Source organism: Typopeltis vanoorti, chromosome 21 (assembly GCF_054136105.1).
Source record: "Typopeltis vanoorti isolate ZY-2024b chromosome 21, IOZ_Tvanoo_1.0, whole genome shotgun sequence".
Classification (NCBI taxonomy): domain Eukaryota; kingdom Metazoa; phylum Arthropoda; class Arachnida; order Uropygi; family Thelyphonidae; genus Typopeltis; species Typopeltis vanoorti.
The window spans coordinates 34,537,167-34,559,089 of NC_143569.1; the positions used below are offsets into that span (position 1 = coordinate 34,537,167).

A 21,923-nucleotide genomic window follows, 5' to 3' on the forward strand; every position below is an offset into this window, starting at 1 on the left:
TGTTGTTGATATGGGAAGAATCTAGAGAAATTTCTCTAGATTTGACAATCTTTCTCTTGAGCTCATCATAGCACATATGGGTGTTAGAAGTTTGAGTCCAGTTCACAATGTGTTGGCGGCCTTCATCTGAGTTAACTAAAGAGAACGTGGCAATGAACTCCTTTTTAAGAAAAAGGAGTTCATTTTCAATTTCTGCTTCTTCTGTAAGTAAAGATTTGGCTCGGTGAGCTAAGGTGGAAATAATACCAAATTTTTGTGGGGGGGGTGGTGATGGGAGGAAGCATGACTTTATCTATCAGTATGAGTAGGCTTTCTAAAAATTGAGATTTTAATACTCTCAGCACTTTTATTAATAATGGTTTCTCTCCTAAGAAAATTGACAAATTTTCTTAGGTTCCACCCACAAAAGGTTATTAGTAAACATATGGTACATTTGTAGTGGGTGGGCTAAGGATTTTTTTTACTTTTTTTCAATTTTATATATTCTTGTAATTTTTTTTTTAAATTTATTTTTACATAGTCCAGAAACCCTGCTCTAGAGATCAAACATGGAACTTTTTCAAGCTTCTTCAGGCCTCCAATAAGTAGGGTGGTGGTCACACTGGATGATGAAATTTGTCTCCCACCTAAAGACAATCACAAACATCAATGCCCACAGCAGGGTTCGAACCTGCAACCTATTGGTTGGAGGAGTGGGTACACTAACCACTCAGTCAACCAGGCTGGCTTGGTGCAATATAGCCTCAGCTGTTAATGCATCATAAAAATTAAACCAAACCAAGCATGCTCTAGTAAAAGAATTTTTATATGCTTGCATTTTTGATGAATAGATGTGTTCCTTCTTTCTAATATATAATAAACTCAGTAGCCACATATGACACGTAAGTTACATGAAAACTAATGAAGGTCATATACAGCTACCACATTTATTTTATATTAAGTAGATGGAACACTTTTCATCTGGGCACAAATAAATTACTCTTTAACAAAACAGTTTCTATTAGTCACCTCAGTTGGCATTCTTCATCTATGTTTTTTACACCAATGTCTTCACAATGATATAATACTACTCAGCAGTGCTGTGATCATCTGCGATTATTTCATAAAAGACTGGTTATTCAGTGCAAATTGGCACACGACACACATAAAATATCAGTTACATCAATGTTATGCTATGCATACATTACTGAAGACATGATTCGTCTTACTATTTCAACTGTATATTAATCTACTGCACTTAAAATTTATCAGTAGTCTTAGTATAAATTCAAAAAGTTTCCAAAAACTGAAAGTAAACAATCACATGTAAAAAGTGAGGATTGTATAAAATAAGTTACTTTTATGAAAGAACCATTGTATTTAACATACACCATTAATAAATCATAAATCAGAAAAACAGCTAAGTAGTTTTGTTTGAGATGCATTTCACAATAGGCTTAAAACACTGAAGAATAAAATTCAGTCAAAAGAAAAGCAAAAAAAAAAAATTTTTTTTTTCAATGAAAAATACTAATTTGGTTTGAGAATCTTTATATAGAAATTTTATTGGCCAAGTTCTGTTGACAAACTGTGCTAGTTACTTCTGTACATGTATAACTGTTGAGGGTTCATAATTTGATAGCGAAATTATCTAAAAGCTGGAGATAGACAGTCTACAGTGGAGTATGTCTCACCCTCAAAAAGGTCAGACTAAGACCATTATGAAAAGAGTGAATTTACGAGAAAATGTTGTGGACTACTAGGAATGTCGATCTTTACAGAGGTATGGGAATGTTCAGTAGATCTCCCCAGGAGAGACAGCCAAATAAGTGATGAATTTGTCACCACCTCTACCAAGAAGAAAAGTAAGAGAAGAAAGGCAGCCTTGACTTAAAAGAAAAAGGGAAGTTACAGAGATGATGCAAGGCCAGACATTTGCAAGAAGGATCCTGGAATGATCATTCACAGGGGAGATGCTTTTAAAAGTAAAGTATATGAACTTTTAATTATACACTGTTTTACTCTCTTCTAGGGATTCTACATCAGAGACTCTATCAGATCTTGATGTCTTCAATCTGGGTGAACGAGCTCGGAGAAGTGGATCATCCCGCCGTAGTGATGGTGAAGATGAAGACGATTTGGAAGATAATTCTTCTTTGTTTTATCAGCCTGGTAAACGGGGATTTTATTCTCCTAGGCAGGGAAAATGTACTACAGAAAGGTTAAATGCCTTCAGAAATGTTGGCAGGTAAGTTCTGTTCATTTATATATATATATATATATATGTTGTTTAAATTAAGGGGATATTAAATCCCACATTGTTTTAAAACCGAATAAGAAACTCAAAGATTGGAATCAGAGAGTTTCTTGCCGAATATAGTATAGTAAACTATAAAGTATCGGCGATCACTAAGCGTCCGCTAAATGCAAGTGACCCTAGCACATAGTGCCATACCGGAAATCTCGCAGCAAAGTCGTTAAAGTTCTGATCACTATTCTTAGGTATTTCCCATAATGTAAAAACACATTTCCTAGGAAATGCTAGGGTCACTTGCATTTAGCGGATGCTTAGTGATCGCCGATACTTTATAGTTTACTATACTATATTCGGCAAGAAACTCTCTGATTCCAATCTTTGAGTTTCTTATTCGGTTTTAAAACAATGTGGGATTTAATATCCCCTTAATTTAAACAATGTTTTTGTTGCCGAATTGAAGCTTATTAGCTCTTTATATTTAAGTAACTTAATGGTTGCACCTGTTTGGAAACTCGTATGGAAGAGTATAAGTTCTTTTCGCTATACACTTTGGTATTAACTTGGTCTAGCTACTCACGGATGAAGCCTCAAAAAAGGCTGAAACCAGTCTGGGTAGTGACCTCCCCACCATAATGTAATAACAGCATACATTTCCTAGGAAATGTGTTTTTACATTATGGGAAATACCTAAGAATAGTGATCAGAACTTTACCGACTTTGCTGCAAGATTTCCGGTATGGCACTACGTGCTAGGGTCACTTGCATTTAGCGGACGCTTAGTGATCGCCGATACTTTATAGTTTACTATACTATATTCGGCAAGAAACTCTCTGATTCCAATCTTTGAGTTTCTTATTCGGTTTTAAAACAATGTGGGATTTAATATCCCCTTAATTTAAATAATGTTTTTGTTGCCGAATTGAAGCTTATTAGCTCTTTATATTTAAATATATGTTATTTTTAAATGCAACTTTTTGTAAGTGAAATCACAGACTCCAAAATAATAAAAAAAAAAGAAGAAAATTTTTCCAAATGTGGAAAAATTTGAAATGAGGAAGAGGAAACAAATCAATAAAATCAGTTTTTTTTTATTGTAATCCCAAACACAAAACATTGTGCTTACGGTCTGTGGGTATGCACTGAAGCACATGTAATAGTTACTTACAGTAATTATGAAATGTGCTTCAATGTACACCCACACCAGATAAACCAGCAGTAACTGGCAGACCTCACTATTGCTGTTTAGTGTTAGTGGAAATTTGCTACATTCACTTCTTTTGTGTAGGTGGGTGTATTCTTATGGGGTATGGTTTACAGTAACAATAGTTAATCTTATTGTACAAGATTCCACCATGATCTTCTGGACAACTGTCTGACCAAGTCTTACAGTCCTTTTTTGTGCCAGAATGGTTTTCTGAGTCTTTGTCCTTTACATCTCATTATCCATTTTGCAGATATCTTTTCCTCCATCCTCTATGCACATCCATCTTGTGTAATTCAGAGCTCTGATTATTTTGTTTCTGACTGTCAAACATTGCATTCTCTTCTGCTCTCATCTTTCTTTCAATGGAAAGAAAGATCAGAATGTTCTTCTTTAAGATACCAAGACTCACTCCCATGTGTTAGGAAGGAGATGTGGATTTTGACACTTCTGTTTTCTCAATAAAATTTTTCAATAGTGGTGCACTCAATTTTGATGGTGTGTTAAATATGGAAGTTTAATGGCTGAAAATTTACTTTTCCAAGCTATTTGAAATATTATACCTAATAACTATTTTTTTTTCTTTCAAAAATAACAACATATACTAAAATATTAATTATCATTATCATCATCAAATTCCTGCCATATACCCTCAAGGGGTATACAGGATATGATAGTACCACATGAAAAATTTACATCATTACTAACTTCCTATCTACAATTTTCCTCCAGATCAGTCTGTTACTTGTCAAGACTCCAATATTATCAGATCTTATATTTCTGTCACCTAAGGCACTTTGTACCGTATCAATCCACCTATATCTTGGTCTTCCTCTGGGTCTTTTTTCCTGCAAACCTGGCAGAGAAAACTTGTTTTGCCAATCTTTTCTCACCCATTCTGTTTAAATGACCATACCACCTGAGATTAGCTCTGCTAACGCATTCCTGGATGCTGACAATGTCAAGTTCTTTCCTAATATCCTCATTTTTAATATGATATTGCCATCTGTTCATGCCTCTAATCTTTCTCAGGATTCTCATATCTGTGGTCTCTAGTCTTTGGTCAAGTGTTTTATTTCTGATCCAGCTCTCAGATCCATAAGTTTAAACTGGTTTGAATACTGTCTTGTATACAGCTAATTTAGTATTCTGACTAATTTCTCTCTCTTATTCCATATGAATTTATTCAATTGACTTCCTACTATACCAGCTTTATTGATCTGTTGTCTATTTCCATATTTAATTTACCATCTTCACTAAAAATCGTGCCTAAGTAGCTGAAATGTTTTACTTGTGCCACAGGTTCTCCGTTCACAATGCCGTTGACATTTTCAACGATTCTGCCTATTTTCATTATCTGTGTCTTTTTATTGCTGACCACACCATATCTATTACAACAGTTATTCAATTTAGTCAAGGAATCTTGCAGATTCGTAACGGATTATTGATAAGTATAACATCGTCTGCATAAAGCAAAGAGCTGACATTAACATCTCCAATTTTGATATCATGTTTAATACCACTTTCCTTCATAATGTGATCCATATAGATAATGAAAAGCAGAGGGAATAATGTACATCCTTGTCTCACACCAGATTTAACATTAAACCATCTTCCTGTACTTCCTTCAATTCTAATTGCTGACTTACAACTCAAATAAAGACTAAGTATTGCTTGATATAATGCTCCATCGACACCATATAACTGTAGCGTATTGAACAGCTTCTCTCTTGGGAACTTGTCATATGCCTTTTCCAAATTGACAAAACTTAAATACAGATCTTTGTTATATTCCCATGCTTTCTCGACTATTTGTCGTAAAGTGAAGATCTGATCCTGACAGCCTCTGTTTGGCCTGAATTCAGCTTGTTCTTCGCCAAGTTTTTCTTCCACAATTCTTCTCAGCCGTTTCTCAAGTATACTTGCATAGATCTTGCCAGGAACACTCAGTAGGGAAATACCTCTGTAATTCTCACATTCAGTTTTATTTCCCTTTTTATTTATGGGTACTATGAGAGCTGTACTCCAATCATCGGGAATTCATCCCTCTGTCCAGGCTTTCTGAACTATACAGTGCAGCCACTGTAAGACTCTTATACCACCATATTTCAGCATTTCTGGTCGAATATCATCTACTCCTGCAGCCTTTCCACATTTCAAGCCTTTCATGGCTTTTTCTACTTCAAGTAATATGTATTCCTGACTGCATACCTGGTCAGTGTTTTTTACCACTGTGCTGTCACCTGCTTGTTTCATTTAGCAATTTTTCAAAGTAATTACTCCATACTTCAAGGATATCTTTTTCTTCCGTTTTCATATCACCTTTATCATCTCTAACTCCGTTTACAATATTCTTTCCTCCATTTCTAAGCTTCTTCAACAACCTCCAAAATATTTTACCACCTTCTTGATATTTATTTTCATGTTCTTGCCAAAGTCTCCCATGACTTTTGTTTAGCTAGTTTCACACAGTGTTTAGCTTTCTTACATTTGTCTCTGTATTCCTCTAAGAGCACAAGCTGACATATTTGCCAGGAACTTTTGATATGCTTTCTTCTTTTCCTTCATTGCCTCTTTAACTTCCTGTGTCCACCATGGAGTTCTAATTTTTCTATCCTTGCAGACAACTTCACCACATGCTTCTCTAGCTGAATCAATCAGGGTTTTCTTCAAGGCTTGCCTCTGAATATCCAAGGTTTGGTTCCTGTTTTCAAACTCTTTCATTTTTCCTTCAATAATCTTAGTGTATTTTAGTCTACAGTTCACATCTGAAAGATGCTCAACTTTTATTTGCTTTAAAACTTTCTTACATGTCATTCTTTTCGATATGAAATTCCATTTTATCCTGCTCAAGACTAAATAGTGATCACTTCCAATTTCAAATCCTCTGTACAGTCTGGTGTCCTGCACCAGGGAGAAAACATCACTATCAACAATAACATAGTCAGTGAGACTTTTCTTATTTCTTGCCTCTTTTCTCCATGTGAATTTGTGCACATTTTTATGTTGGAACATGGTGTTAGTAGTAACCAGTCCATGTCCTGAGAAGAAATCCAACAAATATTTGCCATTATTATTAGCTTTGCTCTTTTCTCCAAATTTTCCCGATATATTTTTGTATGTCTGACAATCATTTCCTACTCTGCTATTTAGATCCCCAACAAGGACCAACTTTTCCTTTTTCATTGTGTCAGATGCTTCCTCCATTTCTACCTTAGTAGAACCTTCTGTGGGACCATAGGCACAAATAAGTCTCATTGTCCAGTTAATTATAAAAATGTTATTTAATACTTTCCTATATTTCAGCAATGTTACATTGCCATCATTAGGGATCACAAAAAAGTGATATGTGCACAGACACTAACACTGGACAAATGAGGCTGAAGGAAAGCAATCAGAGTGAGTCCTCAAGTCCTACACGGCCATCCTAGTGGACTAAATTGGGTACTCTTAGCCATTGGGCTGAAGATCTGAGGATTGATGATTTGGGGCAGTCTCATGCACCCAAATTTGTTGAGGTTCAGAAAGTTTTTCAGGGCTGAGTAAGTTAAAATAAGTTAAACATAACAAATAATGTATTGAACATTCTGGCCATTGATACTTACTTCCCAAAACCAATTGATACGTGTAGACCTGTTCAAAGGTAAGCCTTCAGCTTCTCAGAAATTGTACAAGTCTACAAAGTGAAAATAATAGGAAAATTTTTACAGTGGAACTGTCATTGTTTTTGCCAGAATACTGATGATATCAAGGTCCTGCTGCTGAAACACCAGCCCTTCTATTTCTGTCTTACAGGAAACATTGAAATCCAGCTATGAATCCACCTTATTGCATTTCACTGTTGTTTGCAAGGACAGAACTGGAGATTGTTCTGCTCGTGGTGGAGTAACTATCCTGGTGGGTAATCATACTCCTTTGCTCAGGAAGCTATAGTGATTGCAACTGCCTCAGCCTATACTTCTCATGGGTGATTTTGATGGACACTTATGTTCTGTGGGATAGTGCCAATACAAATGGATGAGGTCGCATCATTGAGTGAATGTTAAACAATAATGACCTCTCTTTTCTTAATAATAGATTTGATATCTTCTTCCATGTAGCTACCCACTCTTATTTTGCAGTAGATCTTAACAGTCTGCTTCCCTGCCATTTTTACTCTGCTCATGTGAAATGTAGAAAAAAACGTCTATGGAAACAATCATTTTCCTGCTATTTGTACTATGCACTCACAGGAGTCATCAATGTTATGCTATGTATACATTACTGAAATATGTACATAGCATAATATTTCAGTTGGTGTTCCTACATGGATATCCATTTGGAAAATGGACCATTCAGACTAGAATACATTTTTCCATCTTGCAAAATTTAATACTGAAGCAATGAAATGTGTCACAGATTGTATTATCCATGTAGCCACTGGAGCAATTCCAAAAAACATCATCCCTATTTCCACTCCATCCAAACCTTGGTGGAACTGAGAGTGCCAAGCAGCCTAAAAAATCATGATAGAGCATGTGATATGTTTCATAGATATCCTACTACAACAAACTTATTATCATTTAAATGTGCTCATGCCAAAGACATCAGAGTCAAAAATACTTCCTAGATTAAATTTACATTATTGATTAATCAAACAATCAGTGCAGAAACTGGGGTAAAATCTATAAGATGAAAGGTAGATACAGAAATGTTAAACATCTCACATGCGCTGGATCTCTGTCTCTTACTATATAACAGAATACTTTCAGAGGAAGAGTTTCCACATTTTTGGCATCATTGCCATCCCAAAACCAGGAAAGAATCCAAAGTAAGCAAACAGTTATCGACCTATCTATCATTCTGACCAGCTATCTTCTATGGTATTTAGAAAACAAGAGTTCTCTCTCTCTCTCTCTCTGATACAAATCCTGTGTATCAGAGGGATTTTGTAGTCTGTTTAGAAACATGTATAAGAGACCATTTTTGAAATGAGAACATCTGGTTTCGGTGTTCTTTGACTTGGAAAAGTTTATGACACGGTCTTTATGGCATGTTAAAAGACCTTTGTAACCTAGGTCTCAGAAGACACATTCCTTTATTTATTAAATACTTCTGTCTAACCAAGTTTTCCAGTCTGAGTGTGAAGTATGCCATCTCAGACATAATCAAGAAGAGGATGTTTTCCGGGGCTCTGTCTTAAGTGTGACACTCTTTGCTACCGAAATTAGTCACTGAACAGCTTCCTTTCGCTGGACAGGGCTCTATGTGTTGACGATTTCACTATTTACTGTCACTTTTGTATCATGAGGATAGTTGAAACATAGCTTCAACAAGCAGTTCATCATGTCTCTCCATGGGCTCTTAACAATGGTTTCAAGTTTTCAATAGAAAAAAAATTATCTATGTACTTCTGCCGAAAATGCACTCTTGACCCAGATCCTGAGTTAAGAATGGGATAAAGTATTATTCCAGTAGCAACAGAAGCTAAGTTCTTTGGACTCATCTTTGATAGAAAACTTGCATTCCGTGCATACATTTATCTATTGAGAGAAAAGTGCAAGAGAGCATTGAATCTCCTTTGCATTCGAACCTCTACCGAATGGAGGTGTGGATTGATCTTCATTGCTTCATTTTTATTGTGTGCTTATACATATAAAGCTGAATTATGGGTCTCAGTTCTATGGTTCGGCCTGTGATGGTTGGATCCCACCCATCATCAGAGTGTACAGATAGCTACTGGTGCTTTTCATACATCACTCACTCAGAGTCTTTATGTTGAAGCAAGTGAACTGGCTGTATCACTTACAACAGAAACATGTTTCTTAACCTTGCCTTATAAATAACATCTCTTCCAGAGTACATGAGCTAGATACATGAATAGTATCTATTTCAGATGCTGAATTTCAGATGCATGCATCAGAATATCATAGTCTCTTTTGCATGTGCATTAAAGAGATTATGCAAGTTGTTGGCATGAATCTTGGCAACACTACCCACCAAATATAACACACCATTCTTTCTTGGTAGATTTGCACTTCATCCTGCATCCTCACACACTGCCAACTAAGAAAGTTTCAAATTCCATCATCTGTCTGCATGTAATTAATTAATTAATACATACACACAGAACACTGATTTTCTTCCCATGTATACTGATGGTTCAAGATCCGATGCCTCTGTTGATTGTGCTAGTGTATTTCTTAACTTTATCATATCAAATCCTCGTAGAAAGGCTTATACGCTGGTTATACATAATTATTAATCGACTTAAGGAATTCACAACATACAATAGATTACATAAATTAAATTAAACTTTAACATCTATTTCCAATATTTCGGCAATGTCGCATTGCCATTTTCAAGGAACTTGCAATAAAGACATGTGCACACAGGCACTACATAAAGTAAATGAGGATGACTCCCCACTTCCCCTAGACCTACCTGGTGTATACCAGGTCCCTTGCAGCTATAAGCTGTCCTACTTTGGCCAAACAGGCAGGACAGCGAATATCAGAATTTCAGAACACAAGGACTACATCCATTTTCACCAGTACAGCCACTCTGGTCTTGCAGACCTTGCTCTGGATACACGCCACAGAATACGGTGGAAGAAAGCCACAATAATACACCGTAGAAAATCCAAGTTTGAAAGACTTCTCATGGCCTCAGCCCTAAGGAACATGCCAAACCTCAGCAACTTTGGTTGCATGAGACTGCCCTAAATTTGGGAGACATACATCATGAGACCTCCAGCCCAACGGCCAAGAATACCTACATAGCTTGCTAGGGGCCACCATCAGAACTTTTAGGAGAAACGATAGCTTTCTACTTCATCCTCATTTACTGTATGTAGTGCCTGCATGCACATATCTTTATTGTAAGTTCATTGAAAATGGCAACGTGACGTCACATTGCCGAAAAATTGGAAATATATATTAAAGTTTAATTTAATTTATAATCTATTATACGTTGTGAATTCCTTAAGTCAATTAATAATCATATCAAATCAGATCCCACATGAGTGCATAAATATACAAATGGAAATAATATAAATATAAACATGGAAATAGCTAGTAGAATAAGCAAAGCTAATATGATAGAAAACTAGTTGAATAAAACTTGTATAGAATAAGAGAGAAATTGGCTAAAATGCTAAATCAGTAGTATAAGACAATGTTCAAACCAAGTTTATTTTATGCATCTGAGATGAAGTTAGAAGTAAAACAGTTGATCAAAGAGTAGAAAATGCAGATATGCAAATTTTACAAGAAAGTATGGAGTTTACAGATATCACTAATGGCAAAATTATTATGTTTAAAATTTATGATATTAGAAACAACCTTGTAAGTATTCAACAGTTTATTAGATTGGGAGAAGATAGGCTAGTAAAACAGGTGTTTAATGCGAGGACGGCTGAAAAAGACCCACAGGGGAACCAAGATCTAGGTTGCTTGATGCAGTTAATAGTGCTTTTGAAAACCTAAATGTAAGATCTGACAATATTGGCAAAGTAACTGATTAATTTGAAAGAAAATTGTTAATAGGAAAATAAAAATATTGTAAACTTAATTTTAAAAAATATAATACTTACAGATAAACTGACCATAGATGTTTAATTCGTACAATATTGCCTACCGGTTTGGCTAGTAACTGACTAGCTTTTTCAAGGCTTGCACAGTACAAAACATTGATAAATGCAAAAAAGGTTTAAGAATATAAAAAACGTTAGTACCTGTTAGGTAGCTAAGGTAACACGTTCGCATGACATGTCTGTATGAATTGTGACTTTCTACTAAGTATCATGAACACGCGTTACATGCAAACGCTTAATATGATTATTCGCGTACTGTAGTTCTGTTGAACTGAGGGAATTAATTAGATTTTTCCGAGTATCGTTCAGTATGGCCCTTGATTTCCATTTAGGTTGCTGCCTGTACATAGCACTACTGCCGCTTCTTTGAATAATTGATGTCTGTAATCATCAACTACGTAGGGCATAGAGCTGTTATCCCAGTCTATAGTGTGGTTCGAAGTTGAAAAGTGATGTGCTAAACCGGAGGTGATCGTTCTGTTGTGATTTACATCGGCAGCATGTTCTTTCTGTCTTATTTCCAGGCTTCTCGAAGTTTTGTCCAATGTAGGAAAGACCGCACGTGCATGGAATATTATACACACCTGGATATTTATAAAATGGAACACTGTCCTTAGGAGATCTTAGAACCTGTCTGATGCTAGTAGTTGGTTTAAATACAACCCTGATGTTATGGGCTTTTAACAATCTCACAATTTTGGTGGAAATTGAACCCATAAAGGGGATGACTGCTGTTGAAATTTGCTGGGAGACTGTTCTTTCTTGTTGGTTATCTTTGTATAGCAATTTGTTGATGATGTTTCGAGGATAACCATTTTGCGATAGTCATAGCGATTTGGGACAGTTCTGTCTGAACGTCTTCATCATCGGAGATAAAGTTTCTGGCTCGATTTCTCAACATGTGAATGATGCTTTGTTTATGTGACTTATGATGGTTTGAAGAGTAATGTAGATATCGTCCAGTGTCCGTAGGTTTTTTGTAAATGGACAGTTTGAAATTGTTATCTTGTCTCTTAACTAGTATGTCCAAGAAGTGTAGTTGTTCATTGTTTTCTACTTCTAGAGTAAATTTGATTTTATTGTGGAGTGAGTTGATTCTATTGACAAACATATGTAGGTTTTCCATGTTGTCCTGCCATATGATGAAGATATCATCCACCATATTGAAGGTTTAGGAGTAATGTTGGTGAAGATTTCATTTTCAAATTTCTCCATGAAAAGGTCTGCACATGGTGGTGACAGAGGGCTTCCCATGGCTAGGCCTTCTAATTGTTGGTATACCTTTTTGTTAACTTTGAAGAAATTTGATTGTAGGCAGTGCTTGAACATCTTTGTAATATCAGCAGGAAAGAGATCTTTGATAATGTTCATGACTTCTTCTACTGGTTCATTCGTGAATAAGGATACTACGTCTAGACTGGCCATTATGTCTGTTTGTGTTATCTTCACGTTTTTAAGTTTGTCAACAAATTGTCGAGAATTTTTTATGTAGGACTCTGTTTGTCTGATTTTTCCCTCAAGTAAGTTAGCCAGGTGCTTAGACAATAGGTAAGAAGTGCCACTTCATCTACAATCGGATGAAGTGGCACTTCTTCCTTATGCACTTTAGGCACTCCATACAGTCTAGGAGTAATGGGATGTGAGGATTTAAGCTTTCTTTTTAGTTCTTCAGGCCAAGTATTCATGTTACGGATCAGTAAGTTTGTCTCATTATGGTTCTTCATGGTAGGATTTTGTATGTGGAACTGTCTGATAGTAAGTCGTTTATCTTCTTGAAATAGTCTTTTGTGTTTAGGATGATGGTGGCATTCCCTTTGTCCACTTTAGTTATTATTATTTCTTTGTTCTTCCTCACGTTCCAAATAGTTCTCCTATCATATGGAGTCGTATTAAGTTTTGGTTGTTTTGCTGTTGCTAGGATAATCGTGCTTTCGAATCTAATATCGTTGGCTACAGCTTGTGGTAGCGGGTAGAGACGTTTTTTCAATTCCACACATAGTTTTTTTTTTTTTGTATTCTTAAATTTTTTTTTGCATTTATCAATTTTTTGTACTGTGCAAGCCTTGAAAAAGCTAGTCAGTTACTAGCCAAACCAGTAGGCAATATTGTACGAATTAAACATCTATGGTCAGTTTATGTATAAGTCTTATATTTCTTAACATTTTACGACCAAAAATATGTATAATTTAAACTTAATTATGTAGTGGTAAATATATAACAGATATTTTTGCATTAGTTACCACACTAGTGTGCTTTTGAAATGATAATACAACAATGTTTGAATGTCGTAACTAAGAGCTAGCCCAGTTTTTTTGTGTGGCATTTCAGACATGAACTGTTGTAAACCGTTAGCATTTTATTATTTTCAGCGTGTTAGGGATCAAATAATCCAGGAACTCTGGCCTAGAGACCAAATGTAATGCTTTTTCTAGCCACTTCAGGTTTCAGTAAGCTGATGCATTTGTCTCACAATGTGCAATAAATAAACATCTGCCTCTTCAAAGACATTCTCAAACACCCATGCTACAGTGGGATGGAAACCCATGTTGTGTAGCATGGGGAGCAAAGATGCTATTAGCTTTGCCAACCAGTCTTGCAATCCACTGTGAACTCTTACTGTAACATACCAAACATTTCTGCCCAAATGCCATGGAGACAGTCCTTTTTTAAATTTGCACTTTAATATGACATTCTTTGATCCCATTACAATCCCCTCCCTTTCTCTGTATGAAACCTGTTATATTAATAATCAAGTCATCGAACTATAGATCAACTGTAACAACTTTTCTTTTAGTTTATTAGTTGGTTAGGATATTCTATCCATGGATAGTTAATTTACAACATACTGGTTTTGAATTCAAAACCAGTATGTTGTAAATTACAAAGGATAAAGCCCAAGCTATAAAAATTTATCCTTCTAAACAAATTTGACTGATCCCTTTCTCTGTATGAAACCTATTATATTAATAATCAAGTCATCGAACTATAGATCAACTGTAACAACTTTTCTTTTAGTTTATTAGTTGGTTAGGATATTCTATCCATGGATAGTTAATTTACAACATACTGGTTTTGAATTCAAAACCAGTATGTTGTAAATTACAAAGGATAAAGCCCAAGCTATAAAAATTTATCCTTCTAAACAAATTTGACAAAAGTCACATTCTCTATAGGATTAAAAACAGTAAATAACAATTCTCTTGTTGTGTATGTATCTAACCTTTAAATTGTGCTAAATACAAAGCTATATGGCCATTCTAAAATTTAAACCACATGAGCTGAAAGAAAAGAAATATATATCACTGACTCTTATGTTTGTCTTCTCACAATTAATTTCATTTCTGAGGGACAGTATCAAATAATCCTCACACCCACAATGTGGGCATGCCCAAATTGTCTGTCATGGCTTACCACCTATGCCCAATGCCATAGGAAAGAGCATGATAATAAATCTTACTCTGCAAAGAAACCTGAATCTGTCAACTGATGCAGTGTCCATGCATTTCTTGAAGGAAGGATGAAAAGAGAAGCAAAAGATAAAAGAACTGAAGAATCTCATTATGCTGAGAGAGTGGCAGCTAAGAAAATATCAAAGGAGACAAACCTATATGTTTATTCCACCATCCAATAATTTCTGCATACCCATGGTTTAAGATATTGAGTGCATTTTGAGAAGTGCATTAATTTCCCAATTTATTACAGTGTTACTCCAGAAATAACTCCCAAAATTAACCCACTGAATGAGAACCCAATTGTCTGGGAAATTATGTTAAAAGGGCATCACTGAAAGAAAACCACCAAACACCTTTAGAGGGGGGGGGGGTAAAAAATGGATACTTCTTTGCCATTTCCTATTCCCGAAGATTAAAAAATGTCAGGAATTTAAAAACCCTACATGACACATCAGATGATGTATTAAACATTTTTCCCAAAGGACATGAAGAACAATGTACGCTGGCCATCCATTCTTCCTAAAATCAGTTAATAAACAAAAGCATTTGAAATCAGCAACAGCTCTTTAAAAACCTTCCCCAAACCTCAACAAAGATGTTTGTATCAATTTATCAAAATTTAATATCATATTAATACTTGTTAATTTGCTGTTTATCCAACAACAGATGGCATCAATTAAGACTTCTTTGTGTTATCCATTACAATTTTAAACTGTTCTCACTATTAACTAATTGTTGCTGTTCACGTACTATGGTGAACTGTTTTTGTGTTCTGATGATGCTTGGTATAAAATCAGCAAATAAGCAAATTAATTAATTATTTTCTTATTATTCTTGTGATGTGGATTGAAAGCCATTAAATAAACTAATTGTGAAACCTTGCATGAAATAAATAAACCAAATATCTGAAACATGTTCTTTTACAGCTCTAAATTCTAATTTCAGAATCACTTCAGTAGTTTTTTTTAATAACTTTCTTAATTTTAATGCTTGCAAAACTTAATCCTATGTTACTGCCTTCTCAAAATACAAAAAATTAGGTTTCCTCTTTCACTCAAGGCATGTTACTTTATTTTAATCTCACATTTAGGATGGTGCTTGTTAGAGCTTTTAAAAAATTCTAATATACTCAGTTCAGAAGAAAACAGTTAGGTTAATGGCATGAAAACAGCACAGTGAAAGAATTCATCACAGGTTTAATGATTCTAAATCTGAGAATTGTAATTTTGCACACTGATAAGTAGAAGATATTAAACACAAAGTGAAGTCCTAAGAGGAGACACCTTCTGTGGATGCTATACTTCTTATATTTCCTAAGACAAATGTTGTCATATCTTTCAGTTTGACCATAAAGTACAGGTTGCAGGAACAAAGAACTATATATATATACGAGGTCTGTTCAATAAGTAATAAGACTAATTTTACTGTCACAAAACCACTCATCACAATATTAATTTCTTTGGAATAAAGAAATGTTGCTGTCTGTATTAACAAAAGAGGTTGATAGATGGCGTGTACGGGATGATGTGCCAGAGTGTTACGTGACTAGATGCAAGCTTGTTTCGGCGCGCCTACGAACCTTGACCAGTCGTCGAAATGGAAGCGTCCTTGGGACAGCATTATGCAATTAAATTTTGTGTACGTTTGCAAAAATTGGCATCGACACTTTTAACATGATATGCGAAGCTTTCCACGATGAAGCAATGTCGAAGGAAAGTGTTTTTCACTGGCATGAAACTTTTAAGGAAGGAAGGCAAAATGTGGAAGATCTTGAACGTGAGGGAAGACCTTCAACGTCCATCACAGCGACAATGATCAACACAGCAGCGATTATCATCAAGGAGGATTGCAGAAGTACAGTATGCCAGCTGCATGTTGTCCTGAATATTTCTGTGGGAAGTGTTCACTCATTTGGGACTGAAACGTGTTTGCACCCGATGGATTCCCAAACTCTTGACACCAGAGCAAATGCAGCATCAAGTGGATGTGTGCACAGAATGGAAAGAAAGACTGGAACAAGAAGGCGACAACTTCATAAGCTTGTCCGATGCCGATTTTTGCAAACGCACACAAAATTTAATCGCTCGTAGGTGCGCCAAAACAAGCTTGCGTTTAGTCACGTGACACTCTGGCACATCAGCCCGTATACGCCATCTATCAACCTCTTTTGTTAATACAGACAGCAACATTTCTTTATTCCAAAGAAATTAATATTATGATGAGTGGTGTATTTCACGACAGTAAAATTAGTCTTATTACTTATTGAACAGCCTGCATATATATATATATATATATATATATATATATATATATATATATATATATTGTATGCCCACAGTTCATAGAATCAAGTCTAATAAACACTTATTCCATGAAACACATTGATTACCCTATTATCGGAATGAATTCTCCTTCATGTATATCTGGAACTGAGAGGAAACAGAGTTGATTTTTAGGGCAGTTAAGGGTGGCTAGCTTTATATAGGGTTTGAAAGCTGCACAGAGATTATATTTTTTTAAAGTTCTAGCCATTAAACCTTTGTTTAATTCTTTCAGTGTACTTTTTTTTTCACTCCATTAATTTAACATATGCATTACACTTTCTACAGGTTCAGTTGCTGTAGCAGTGTTTATTTTCTATGGATATTTCCATGGTAACTTTATCAGTATTGGCAAGCTGATTCTTCTGCTCTCCTTTTAATCTGCTAAAATACACACAGAGAATACTTAACTTGTTATCATGTAGTTCAACTCCAAACATAAATTTTTCTTCCTCTTCATTCTCTCTGTCGCTGCTTTTCGTACATCCTTTTGTTTTGTGTATTTCAATTGCACTCTATAGTTCTTCAAAATCCATAGTTAACAAGTTTCTTCTTTAATTCTACCCATTTTGGATACCAACATACTATAGATTGAATAGACTCTCATATGTGCAGTTATTTAAAAAAAAAAAAAAGAAGAAAGAAACAAAAAAAAAAAAAAAGAATGTGGTATCTTTATACAGTAGTTGTCAGGTTTGTATATATATATTTAAAATTTTAAAGTTTAAAATACCTATTGATTATATTTCCATTAGTAATTTTTGTTTTGTTTTTTTGAAGAGTTTTGGGGTTATGTTTACTACAGAATGAACTATGTCCAATATTTCTTAATCGGCATGTCATCAAGTACATTCTTGGCCGTCGAATAGGCTGGCATGATTTGGCCTTCTTCGATCCATTACTTTATGAATCCTTAAGACAGGTTGTAGTTGATGCCGAATCTAAAGATTCAAACACGATATTTGCTGCCTTAGATCTTACACTGTGCATTGATCTTTGTCCTGAAGAGGTAAGATTTTTTTTTTCTCGATAACTTAAAAATGAAACAGATTGAATGAGCAAGTGTTTTTGATTTATGTAACCTTTTATACAGTATTTTTTCCCTATAGAAATATTGTAATATTTCTATAGGAAAACAAAATAGGAGATTTCTATATGAGCAGAGGTGCATAGAATAAAGAATGCTCCATAACATTTTACAATATTGAAATTTTCCTATGCTGATATAAGTGATTTTAACAATATAATGTTTGTGTTGAATACAAAAATGACATCCGTGTTATTTCCATCTTCCATTGTTTGTTTAAGAAAACATCTTTTGTGTTTTGCAGAAGTTATCAGTGTTGACTTTCATTTCAAGGTCTGTACTCATTCCAGTTATGCAAGTGTGCAAGGATTAAGTCACGAGCATGTGTCACTTTTTCAGTGAAAGTGCTTCATCAATATGCTGTGATCACTATGTATGGTTTCATACATTTAAAGTGACTTTGTGGAATGTATTTTGATGTAGTTCATAATTTTATGTTGCAGAAGAATGTGTAATTTTCATTGCCATCTGAAGTAGCTGTTTGTTATTTTATTGTTATTATTTATTTTCCTGTCCTCTGTGACTCACCATTCATCACTTGAACATTGTCTTATAACTGTCCACATAGTGCAAACTTATTTTGCTGTTTCATGCGTGTGGTGAAGTAATATTAAAATCTGTGAAATAAGTAATCACTACTCTGATCATTAAAGCTGTGTTTTAACTTTGGATGAAAGCAGGAGATCAGAACCGAAGCTAGACTCCCCGGTAGATTGTGTTAGGTGTGTGCAGCATTTACTAGAATGTACACATTCGTTAACCACGCTACCGGCCAGGACGTATATATACGTACACATTTCCATGGATGTGAAGTGCATATTAAAATTGTAATACCATTGATGTTACATTGAAATTTATGATGGACACGAAGCTTTTGGGGATGCATATTTGATCTTTAATGGCCGGTAAGGTGGTTAATGTCATTTGCTCTCCCACTGGTATTTAGGGAGTCTGGAAACCATGCAAATAGTTGCTGCTTCTGTTTAACAGATATCTCCACTGTTTCTGCTTAATCAAATATCCATACTTGCCATCAGCTGCAAGATCATTACCTCATAATAGTTTTTTGCCAGTTTCCAAACTGCTTGCAACATGAACTGTGGATGAAAATAACTTTCCTAAAAAACCAAAAAAGTATCATCATGGTCTCATAAACTGGATTCAGATTTTTTTAAATTTCATTTGATAACACCAAGCAGACTTGAACGATCTTGCGAGAGAACTGAATCTTTATCACACAAACAAATATCTTAGATAGGAGATAGACTGCAGTGTTGCAACCTCACTGAAAAGGATATAACGATCACCTCATTTTGAAATTGTCAGCAAAATATACGGGGTGGCCCATTAGTCACTAAGAAGTTTAAACATTTAATAACTTCTTTATTTATTTTATTTATTTTTTATTATAATGAATTACAGAACCTGTAATTTATTTTAGTGTTTCTGACTACAGCAACCTAATTTCTGTATGAATGTTCTCCTTCAGCTGTTCAGTTTTCTGGCGGTTTTTCACATACATCTTTTCCATAAATTAAAGATGCCAAGAAGTTATATTCTTTGTACTTGAAGTCACTTGACAATTGGGCTACCTGTTTTTGGAAGCTAATGACTTCACATCGGTTGCCTTGGTATCCCATAATGCAATGCACACATCCTTAGAGATATGTATAATGATATGCATTATGGGAAGTGACACTACCCAAATCAGTCTCAACCTTTATTGAAGTCTCAAAAGTGGTACAAAGGTTGAAGTAATATAGGAGTCATATTTCCATATACAAATAGCCGAAAGGTGTCACACCTTATTACTAAAATACTCTGGATTAGAGAAAGATCTTGAAAGTTTTTCTACTTGATTATGCTATAAATTAAAGATGGCAAGAGGTTATATTCTTGGTTTCATTCTTTATCCAAGTGTAAGTAAACAAAGTTTGCATGTGAAGTCGCTTCATGACTGGGCTACTTGTATATAGAGGCTAAAGACTTCGCATCAATTGCCTTAGTATACAATAATGCAATGCTTCAACCTTCATATCACTTCTGGGTCTGGCTCCCAATGATGAGACCTCAATATATAATGGTATGCATACCATAATGCATACCATTATATATGTCCACAAGGATATGTACACTGTACGAGGGTGGTCTGAAAAGTTTTCAGCCTCCACCATAGATGGCAACACTATTGGCACAATTTTTTTTTTCGAAATTGGTACATCTGTCATCAGCATCCATGTGAAATTGCAAGTGATTCTATGAAGTAGTTTGTTTTATACCGCTGTCTGAAGCAAAAGTATTGTCTTGTATCCCTTGAAATTGATAAAATTGAGTATCGTACAGTTATAAAATTCTTTGTAAAAGAATGTTTAACGCCTAAATAAATTCATTCAAAGTTCATAAAAGTTTATGGGCACTCTTCTCCTTCATTTTCGGGAATTAAGAAATGGGTTGCCGAGGTTAAACACAGCCGTACCAGCCTTGAAGATGATCCAAAAAGTGTAACAACACCAGAAATCATTAAGTGCACGATATGGTATTGGATGACTGGCGAGTCAAACTGCATTTAATTAATTAGCCTATAGGCATTTCAAAAGAACGTGTAGGATATATTTTGCATAAAGAATTGCAAATGAAAAAGCTTTGCGCAAGATGGGTGCCGTGCTTGCTCCCAGCAGGTCAAAAACGCACTCGCATGTAAATCTCTGAACAGTGCTTGGAACATTTTAACAAGAATAAAACTGATTTTGTGCGTCGATTTATTACTATGGATGAGACTTGGATTCACTATTAAACACCAGAATCTAATAAACAGGAGTCAAACAGTGGACAGAAGCTGGTTGTTCAGCACCAAAGAAGACAAAATTTTATTGTACCATGAAACCCGTGGAGTATTATACGGTTCAGAACCATAATCACATTCTTGCTATCCCTAAAATATGGGAAATTGTCATACAAAATTGTGTTAAATAATTTTATATATATTATCTTATTTTAATGGAATCTATTGTTTTCTCCAGATATATTTTAATTTAATTCTCTAACACTCTACTGCACGCACATTGGGATTCCATTGTAATCATGCACCCTAACTGTATATTATTCCTAGTATTGTTTGAATTAACCGTATTGACGATATCCTATGATACTTAGGATGGAATATTTACTTATTAAAACTTATTACTGAGATAGGAAGTTAGTAATGATGTAATTTTTTTCATGTAGTACTATCATATCCTGTACACCCCTTGAGGGTACATGGCAGGAATTTGATGATGATAATGATGAGCTTGTTACTATGGTTACGTGTGTTTGTTTAGTAAAGAAGACAAACGGTTCCATCAGCAGGAAAGGTCATGGCATCAGTGTTTTGTAATGCTAAAGGCATTTTGTTTATTAATTATCTTGAAAAGGGTAAAACAATAACCGGAGAATATTATTCCCATCTTTTAACCAGACTGGGCGAAATAATTCTTGAGAAAATACCCATTTTGCAGAAGAAAAAAATCATCTTTTATCAGGACAATGCACCTGCCTACAAAGGTGTTTTGGCAATGGGAAAATTAAGGGATCTGCACTATGAATTGTTGGAACATCCACCCTATTCCCCAGATTTGGCTCCCTCTGACTTTTACTATCTCTTCCCAAAACTAAAACTCTTTCTCACTGGTCAGCGTTTTTCTTTGAATCAAGAGGTGATTGCAGCTGTAGATGGGTATTTTGCAGATCTTACTGAGAATCACTACAGGGATGGAATAATGGCGCTGGAGCATTGCTAGAATAAATGTATTAGTCTTAAGGGCGATTATGTTAAAAAATAAATAATTTTGAAATTACAAATTCGTTTTTTAAATGTTAGGCCGAGAACTTTTCAGACTACCCTCATATTATGGGACACTAAGGCAGTTAATGTGAAGTCATTAGCCTCTGTATACAAGTAGCCCAGTCCTGAAGTGACTTCACATGCAAACTTTGTTTACTCACGCTTGGATAAAGAATGAAACCAAGAAAATAACTTCTTGCCATCCTTAATTTATAGTATAACCAAGTGAA

General features: G+C 35.1%; 1 protein-coding gene across 5 annotated transcripts in view; it reads left to right on the forward strand.

Moving 5' to 3' along the window:
* Positions 1-21,923, forward strand: part of hyd (E3 ubiquitin-protein ligase hyd) — a 680,323-nt gene that overhangs the window by 603,794 nt on the left and 54,606 nt on the right. For all 5 annotated transcript variants that reach the window (XM_090411567.1, XM_090411569.1, XM_090411568.1 and 2 more), the window contains 2 exons: positions 2,012-2,227; positions 17,564-17,792. In XM_090411567.1, the coding sequence (XP_090267693.1) occupies positions 2,012-2,227; positions 17,564-17,792 (445 nt within the window). The remainder of the gene's footprint in view (positions 1-2,011; positions 2,228-17,563; positions 17,793-21,923) is intronic.